A 9,732-nucleotide genomic window follows, 5' to 3' on the forward strand; every position below is an offset into this window, starting at 1 on the left:
TGTGTATCTCCATACACAGGATATTTTCAGTTTTGACTCATATTCTTAACTTACGTTCAGGGAACTGGGACTTGTAAGCTAGAGCATATTTCAGCAGTCTGGATCAAGTTATGACAAAAGCAAGGGAAAGGTATATATATCTATAATCAACGTAATTTTAAAACTTAAAAGCATTTTGCTTGAAATATGCTTATCAGGATTACACTAATAAAATACAGTGACACAAGACCACCAAGTTGCTTGATTACAGGCTTTGGCCTAAATTTGTTTCATTTGGGATAAAGTTGTATTTCAGAAAAACCACAATTGCAAGCTAGAGCAGAGTAAAACACGCCACTGCACATTGTACCACTTCAACATACAAGTTCAACAGCTTTTTAAACAGATTGTGGGAAGTCTTATCCACACATAGGTCTGTAACTGAAGGGGAAGTATATTTTCATAATCACTAATACTCAGTTTTGAAATAGATAAATACTGTTAGGAACAGATTTCTGTAAGCTCTCTTGCAGCACCAAGTTGGCAATACTAAGCGAGTAAAATATCGATGGCTCTAAATGTCATATTACAACCCAATTTTTTTCCATGTTTACTCAGAGGTTCCACCATCTTCAATACGATATACAGTACTGCTGAATATTCAGGATTGCAGATTTAGTTAGGTTTCAGAATAATCCAGAAAAAACATATTGGCAAAAGCAGATAAAACAGTCATGAAATATGAAGACACACAGAACAGTATTCTGGTTTTAAATAGTGCCATAAGCACTCACAGAAAGATTAATTAGTTACTAACAATTATTTTTAGCTATTTCTTTATCATGACTGGCTGTTTCTTCCATATGCTTCAAATTCTATTTGCAACTCTATATAGTAAACAATGAATGCTTCTTTACATGTAAAAAAAGAGTATGACTATATAAACAAAAACAAAAAACTGTTACTATTGCTAAACAAATTGTTCCCAGATTTGCATGAAACAATTTTTTAAATGCAATGCTTAATGCAGATACAGTGGACCTGGGCATTGGTTCCAGGACCACCATCCACACCGTGGATGCTCAAGTTCCATTCAATACAACGGCATAGTAAAATGGTGCCCCTTATATAAAATGGTAAAATAAAAGGTTTTTTTTTGTTTGTTTTTTTTTTGGAATTTATATATTTTCAAAATATTTTCAAGCTGTGGATGCTTGAATCCATGGATAAAAAATCCGTGGCTATGGAAGGCTTGCTATATATTTAGAAATTTAAACTTCCAAATTAACAGCATTCAGTTGCCATTCTGACTTCGAAGTCTTAATCTAGCCTACTCTAATAACCTCTAATTTGAACAAGCAATATCAGTAGCTCTATGCCTTAGTTTTTACAAAGTGAATATAACACTAGGCTTGAACCTACTTGGAAGTGAGGACCATGATTATTGTCAGATGATGAGAGATTGCTGTTACTCAGTTGTTAGAAAAATCATAAGGAGATAATCATCATCCAGCCTCCAAGGGTAGAGAATTATTATCAATGCAATGTATTCATCACTTTATTTATTTTTTGTATTTCTATACTGATCCCGATTTGCACAAATCCCAAAGTGGTTTACAGCACTATTAAACAATCCAATAAAAACAGAGTAATATAACATATGAGAAAAACCAAAGTAAAAAAGCAAATACAATTTCAACAAATGGGAGATTATTCTACAAGGTTGGCACTATGGCAGAGCAAGTCTGGTTCCATGTCACTACTACAGAGAAAGGGGTAGGCCACAGCACAGACAACAGGGTTACCCTGGAAATTTTATTTGATTTATATTCCACCTTTTCCCCAAATGGGACTCAAAGAGGTTTGCAATGACCTGTAAGACTGGTATAAGGAGAGATATTCCTAACATGAGCTCATTATTTTATAGAACTCTAGGTCTCCAGTGATAGCAATGGATTCAGGAACATCTCTAAAATGCAAGCCTATTTCTTCAGCCAAAGTTCAGTACTGTATTACAAGAGTTGGTAATTACCGGTCATAGAAGCCATTCATTCAGTCCTCCACAATACTGAAATACAGCCTATTTACCTCCATCCAGTCACTATTACAATCAAGCATCAATTTTCACCATATACAGTATAACCTCTCCTATTCAGACCTAACAGAGAAATAAAGTCATGTGCCATCTCCATATTAGTAGCACTTTGATTCAAATTGCCTAACTGCTACAGAGTCTTAAATAATAAGTAAATATTAGAGACAAGATGGTTCCCTGAGGTCCCCTACAGCAAGACTAAAAGGAGGTTGACATAGTCCCACACTGCTATTTGTTGGAACCCTTCTTGCAAACAGGAATGGAACCACAATAAAACAGTGTCCCAACCTACAGAACTGAGCCAGGAAGATACCGTTCTCATTCATAACAAAACCCACAGCGAAATCTAGTAAGAAAAATAGAGTCACACTCCCTCTATATACCCCCCCCCAAAAAAAAATAAAGGACATCCATGAGGGCAATTCAAACATATTCTTTCCCATAATTGCATGGCAACCTAGACTGGAATGAGTCTACATAATCACTGTCATCCAAGAACACTTGAAACTGAGTGACTATCATCTCTTTAAATATTTTGTTTTGCCCCAAAAGGGGATACTTGCTAACAGGTGGTAATTATGATAAACCTCTGGGTTTAGAGTTCAGAGATACCAGTTTGCAATACCAATTCCAATGGGCAGACTAAACTCAAACTAAGCATTAAAGTTTGTTCTTCTGTTTTCAGTTGTGAAACTAACCTAATCACAGAAATCAGGATAGGAATAATGTAGTTTTATCATGGTTCTTTCTTTCTTTCTTTCTTTCTTTCTTTCTTTCTTTCTTTCAAGAGGCACTGTCATAGGTGTCACTAGGTACATGAATATTTACTATATGATGACTTTGCATCTGCTGTTTGTCATCATAACATCATTAAACAGGACACTTGGGAACAGGAGATACTGTACATTAAGCAGTGGTCACGTATTTACAGCTTAAGTACAACAAAGCCATGAGATTTTCTTCCATTCACTTATGTCTAGAAACCATCAGAGAAAATTAAGAGAAAATTATGAACAGTATTCAAAATCAGTTCTGTCAATTCAGCAGCAAAAGGTAGCATCTCCACCTATTTTATGAACAAGACTTGAAAGGCCATACCTGGTACACCACTATATTTATAGTAAGACTTTTATGTAAGTGAAGTTTTCATATTAAAATGGGCAGGATGTGACAAATCTATTGAACATAAAACAGGTGTCCTGCTCAAGTAGTACAATCTTTTGTAGTGTTGTCATGTTATACTGAGCTCTTGAAGTTTGAAGAACTCAAAACATTTACACAGGCTTCTTTTAAGTGACAAAGGCCCTGTACAGACAGGCCAAAATAAAGCTGCTTCAAGTCACTTTGGAAATATGCTGTTTAAATGATGCATGTGTCCTAAGAGTCCAGAAATCATGTCAAAGCCATGCTCCAGTCCTTAAGACGGTGTGGCTTCCGGACTCTTAGGATGTATGCATCATTTAAACAGCATACCTCCAAAGTGACCTGAAGCAGCATTATTTTGACCTGTCTGTATGGGGCCTACATTTCTTAATATAATTCTATTCTTTATGACTTTGTTGATACTTAAGAAATGTGATTAAAGAATAAATTATCAGTGGAAAATATGAAGCACACAAAAAAAGAAGATGAAGTCAGATCAGAATTCTGAAATATTAACAATACAAACCTACAGCCTCTTGTAGTTAAAAAAGATAAAATGCTGTTTTCTTAGATACTACTACACAAAGTTATATTACCATTTAGAGAGGATTTCAGATGGAATAGAGATGCTTCTGGAGAACTGTCAAAGCAATAACTGGCACCTAAATAGCTGTTTCAAAAAACAACTAAAATGTGGCAAGAGAAAAAAATTACTATCAAATAACAGATGGCTTCTAATAGGTATTAGATACAAGAACCCCACACAATATGATTTACAGCACAAATTTACAGCATTTAAAACAACGCATCTCTTATGGAAACGACATCACAATTACATCAGCGGACTGCAAAGATTTGTGGGTTATTTGACCATCACAGTTCACTTCCCCATTCCCGCACTGCTCTCTTTCAGTCTTGCTAGGCCTGAGCAAAATAATTGATGAGGCATTTGGAGATTTTGCTAAAAGTGGGTACTAAAAGTCTACTAAATGTGTGGCATATGGTTGAGGCAATAAGGGGGAAAAATGAACTATCTTAAACCATTATTTTACATAGCACCAAATAATCTTTCTCCAAGATATTGTTACAATACCCAAGAAACAAACAATGTTTTGAAAACTGATAGAGAAGGAACTTAAACCAGTAGGAGAAATGAATAATTTAAAATGGGGTATTACTTGCCTTCTGCTTCAGCAATGTCAATGCCCATCAAGCTTCCCAACAACAGGTCTACTGAAGCCTTACACAAATGAGTTTATTCTTCAAATCTAGTCAGTGACATAACCAAGAACGCTGTGAGGCTTTGCTTCTAACAACCCTCAGCTCTGAACATATAACTTTCTTTCAAATAGCAAAAAATAACATCACCACCACATCCTGTGAAGTATAAAACGGAAACGCCTGGAAATGTTTCTTCCCTAGCCTAGAAATTCTTAATTTTTAAGTTTTCCATCTCAAAAGCTGTTAAAATTAACAACAGCAATCTATCACCATACAGAAAAATAAGACAGGAAGTTATTAGAATGTGCTACCATTTAACGAGTTGAAATAAGCTTTGTTCCTGGGACTACTTAACTGTACTTGGGACAGTCAGTATAGAAAAATGCAGAGGGACTGGATAGGCCCAATCAAAAAAACAAAAAAAGAAAAGCTAGTTATTTATCAAGGTGTGTTCTTCATGATGTGACATGAGCCATCCCACGCTTAAACAAATATACCATGTCTACCTGTCTGGAAACAGTATTTTACAGAGACATCTCAGTCAAGCAATATATTAACACTTGCATTTTCTTTGAGAAGAGAATGCTTTCTGTATCTTCTAGCTACAAAATTATTTAACCAAACTTAGCCATCAGATCCACTGGAACCAAAAAAAGATGGCTTCGCTTTCAAGGTGTTATGCACAGCAATGCAACAAACATCCAACTGCTACTGAAGGGATCTTCTGTTACAGAACCCGACTTCAGTTTCTGTCCCCATGACAGTACTCCCTTAAAAGATCAGCACCACCACTTGCACCATACGACACTAATGAATATTCATATTTGGAGACAGAAATTCTCCAGTCTGGGACACAACTAAATTGAAATAAAAAGGTGCTCAACAAAGAATTGTCCCTGAAAATTCAGAATTCAATATATATAACTGAGGAAAACAGCAGTGACTCTGTTTGAGCCACCAGTCAACTTGATAAGATTTAAACAAAACAACAAAATAAAAAACCTTCCTCTCTGAGGCTTGTTTACAAATACTTGAGCCCAGATTTTGGAACGGAAAGGTAGGATATAAATAAAGTTAACAAAACCAAAACACCACTGAGATATATGCTATCTTCTCCACCTTAAGGATCTTGGCAGAGAGAAAAATGACCACCCCAACAGTTCTTTAGTGCAGCTTAGACAAATCATTTTCTTCTCTGACAAGGGTCCGCCTTTCCTTTTAGTTTTTTAGATACCAGATCACTCTCCTAAAGCTTAAGAAGGATTATCTAGACTGCAAGTATACTATCAGGAAAGCTATACCGGAACAGTTCCCTTGCAAAGTGCAATGCAAACAAGAAACCTTGCATGCTTCGCAGATACAATCCCCAGGTATCTTAACCTCTACGTGCCACTCTGTGACCGTCACAAAACCAGGTATTTTAATTACTGCGGAAAGGACTCCTCTCATGCTCCCGACATACGCTCTATTATGCCGACAGCGGGTGATTCCAGCCAGCAAAGATCCCAAGGGCGCCTCTGCACTGTGGAAATAATGCAGTTTGGCACGCCTTTGACTGTCATGGCTCCATCCTACAGAATCCTGGGAGTGGTAGTTTTGTGAGGCACCAGCACTCCTTGGCAGAGAAGGCTACAGACCTTGTAAAATTACAAGTCCCAGCATTCAAAGACATAGCAGGGTTAGTCTGAAAAATAAGTATGCAAAGGGATCTTGTAGCACCTTTGAGACTGTATGAAAGGAAGAAGTTGGTAGCATGAGCTTTCTTAGACTTGAGCCTAAACATGCATCTGAGGAAGTAGTCTCAAGTCTATGAAAACTCAAGCCTACAAAAACTAACTTTCTTCCAGTTAGGCTCAAAGGTGCTTTGTTGCTGTTCTTGCTGTGTGCCTTCAAGTTCTTTCTGACTTATGGCAACCCTAATAAAACTAATCTACACATGGGGTTTTCTCAGTAAGTTACTTGGTTTGCCATTGCCATCCTCTGAGGCCGAGAGAGTGTGACTTGCCCAAGGTCACCCAGTGAGTTTCCATGGCAGAGCTGGGATCTGAACCCTGTTCTGTACAGTCACAGTCCAATGCTTAAACCACTATGCCATGCTGGCTCCTAGGAGATCCCTTTGCATATTAAACCCCAGGGATCTGTAGGATGGAGCTACAGCACTTAAAGTGCTGCCAAACTGCATCATCCCTACAGTGCAAAATCAGTGGCTCCCAATGTTCGGTTCTCTAAGTGTTCTGGGCCACAGCTCCCAAAAGCCCCTAACAGCTTGCTTAATGGGGATTCTGGGGGCTGAAGTACAAAACACCTGGAGGACCACCGTTTGGGAATCCCTGGACTGCAGACACAGACCAAGAGGACTTCTGTGGCATCAATTTTAAGGACCTGAGTACAAGGTCAAAGTCTTGTGTGAATATGGCAGAGGCGCCTGTGTACACACACACCCCAGTATGCAAAGGGATCTTATAGCACCTTTAAGATGAACTGAGATAAAGAGGTGGGTAACATGAACTTTCCTCAGATCTGTGGGGACAAGTAGGCTCAAATCTAGCAAAGCCCATGGTAACAACTTCTCTCTTTCAGGCAGTATCTGCACTGCCGATATAATCCAGTTTGACACCACTTTAACTACCCTGGCTCCATGCTACAGAGTTCTGGAAACTGCAGTTCTGTGAGAGATTTATTCTTCTCTATCAGAGAGCTCTGGTGCCACAACAAACTACATCTCCCGGGATTTCATAGCAAGGAGCCATGGCAGTTAAGAGTGGCGTCAAACTGGGTTCCCTTTGCAGTCTGGAGGCAGCCTCAATTAGCCTCAAAGGTGCTGCAAGGCCCCTTTGCATAATAAACCCCAGGAATCAGTAGCATGGAGTTGCAGTACTTAAAGCGGAATTGAACCGCATCACTCCTGGAGTGTAGACACAGCCCAAGAGGAGCTCTGTGGCACCGGTTTCACCGTCCTGAGGACATACTGCAGGAATAATCCAGTTTGAGACTGCTTTAACTGCCCTGGCTCAGTGCTATGGAATTCTGGGAATGGTAGTTCTGTGAGCTCTGGTGCCAGAGCAAACTACACTCCCCAGGACTCCCTAGGCAAAGGGCTGGAGTACCGCTGTGTCCTGGAGCGAAGGCCTTTCTTTACCTGGTGAAGAACTCGGCCAAGCTGGACCCTGCGAGGCCCCCCAGCCGCCTGACCCCTTGCTCTGGGCCGGAAGAGGAGGAGGAGGCGGAGGAGGCTGCGTCTTCCAGGGCGGAGGGCGGCGTGGGGGCCGTCTGAGGCGGCTGCTCTTGCTGCTGCTGCTGCAGATGCTCCGGGGCGCTGCGCCTGCGGCTGACCTCGAAGGTGTTCCTGGAGTGGAGGCTGATGTCCATGAAGGCCAAGGAGGGCAGGCAGGGGAGCACCCTGGCCCCCGGAGCCTCCTCGGAAGCCGGGGAAGGGCTCCCGGAGGAGGAGGACGGGGAGGCCGAGGAGGAGGAGGCGCACCCGGGGGGAGAGGCTGCCTCGGCGTCCCCGGGGAGGAAGAAGAGGCCGCAGCCGCCGTTGTGGAGCTTCTCCTGCGGAGGGAGAGCAGGCAGAGGGGGCTCCTCGGGGGTCCCTGCCTGAGGCGGCATGAGGAACCCGGCGTCGCCGTTGGTCATCCTCCCTCCGGGGCGCTTCCAGTGCGGCCTCACATCCCGCTTCCGTCCCGCTGCTTCTTCCTCCTCCTCTTCCTCCTCTTGGTCTGAAGGGAGCAAGGCTGACCCTCCTCCGCCTCCGCCTCCTCCTCCTCCGCCGGCGGCGGCGGCCCCAGCATCCTCCGGACCAACCATTTGCCGACGCAGAAGCCCCGGGGAGCCAGCGGAGGAGGAGGGGGAGGCACCGTCGCTGCTCTTTCTGCCGCTGCTCTTATTCCTCCTGGTGAGACTGAACCCAGGCCCCCCACTCCTCCTCCAGTTCTTCCTCCTCTCCTCCTCCTCCTCCTCCTAAGGGGGCCCGGCTCGCGCACGCGCCACGGAGCCCATCGGCAGCTCTAGCCGCCCAGAAACACCATAGAGACGAAGACGGCGCGGCGGCGGCGGCGGCAGAGGCAACGGAGACGTTCGCACTAGTGGGGATGGCGGGCCGGAAGTGCGGCCCTGTAAACATCCGGTCGGCCTGTGGCAGTAGTTACGGTCCCCTTCAAAAGGCGGAAGTAGCTACCATATATAATCGCCTAGAGCGGTGGACTTCAGCTCCCAGAATCCTAGGTGATTGGACAACGCAGCTGGGGCTTCTGGGAACTGGAGTCCAAAATAAAATCTCTTCAAAGGGCACGGTTTGGGCACCGCTGCTCTGGAGTTTTGTTCATGGATATATTTAATAAATTGTTTTAAAATTTTATATATATATATATATATATATATATATATATATATATATATATATATATAATCTCTTTTATATATATATATATAATCTCTTTTATATATATATATATAATCTCTAATATATATATATATATATAATCTCTCATATATATATAAAATCTCTAATATATATATATATAAAATCTCTAATATATATATATATATAATATATATATTTAAAATTATATATATATATATATATATATATATATATATAAATTAAAATAATTTTAAATATATTTAAAATTAATCATTTAACTTTATTAAAATTATGAAGAACAAATATATTCCTCATCAGAACTATCACAATTATGTAGGAGGTTATATGATTTCCTCATACATACAATCATCCTCTATTAACCTAGATAATGGGGAAATTGAAATAGTTAGAGTCCCCATACCTTGGATCAAACAAACAGAACAGAGACTGCAGTCAAGAAATAAGATGAAGACCAGGAATGGGAAGGGCAAAGGTTGCCATAATTGTCCATTAAAACCAGGGACAAAATGTAGGACAAATTCTAGACCAAACTGTAGGACAACTGCAGGACAAAACTCAGCCCAAAATGTAGGACATTTAAGGTCCTCCGTTTTTCTTAAATGTCCTACATTTTGGGCTGAGCTTTTTCCTGCAGTTGCCCTACAGTTTGATCTAGAATTTGTTCTACATTTTGTCCCTCGTTTTAGTGGACAATTATGGCAACCCCGTAAAGAGTGCTGAGGATACAATGGATGGCTGAAAAGACAATGAAATGGGACCCTGAACAGATTAAGCCTGGACTCTCTCTGGAAGCCAAGAATATGAAACTGAGATTGTTGTACTTTGGCCACATCATGAGAAGACATTTTCAGTATTGTAGTCCATGTCTCAGTTATCTATGGGCACATTGTAACAATACAGTGCACCCATG

The 9,732-nt window shown here is 41.1% G+C and overlaps 1 protein-coding gene across 1 annotated transcript in view; it reads right to left on the bottom strand.

Annotated features, from left to right (window-relative positions):
• Positions 1-8,332, bottom strand: part of LOC149318687 (TBC1 domain family member 12-like) — a 53,219-nt gene extending 44,887 nt beyond the window's left edge. Inside the window, exon 1 of the mRNA XM_089510273.1 lies at positions 7,578-8,332. Within this exon, the coding sequence (XP_089366399.1) occupies positions 7,578-8,245 (668 nt within the window). The 5' untranslated portion in view covers positions 8,246-8,332. The remainder of the gene's footprint in view (positions 1-7,577) is intronic.
• Between the last annotated feature and the right edge of the window lie 1,400 nt (positions 8,333-9,732).

This window comes from Sceloporus occidentalis, unplaced genomic scaffold (genome assembly GCF_023333645.1).
Source record: "Sceloporus occidentalis isolate IW3139 unplaced genomic scaffold, rSceOcc1.0.p SCAF_2, whole genome shotgun sequence".
Lineage (NCBI taxonomy): Eukaryota > Metazoa > Chordata > Lepidosauria > Squamata > Phrynosomatidae > Sceloporus > Sceloporus occidentalis.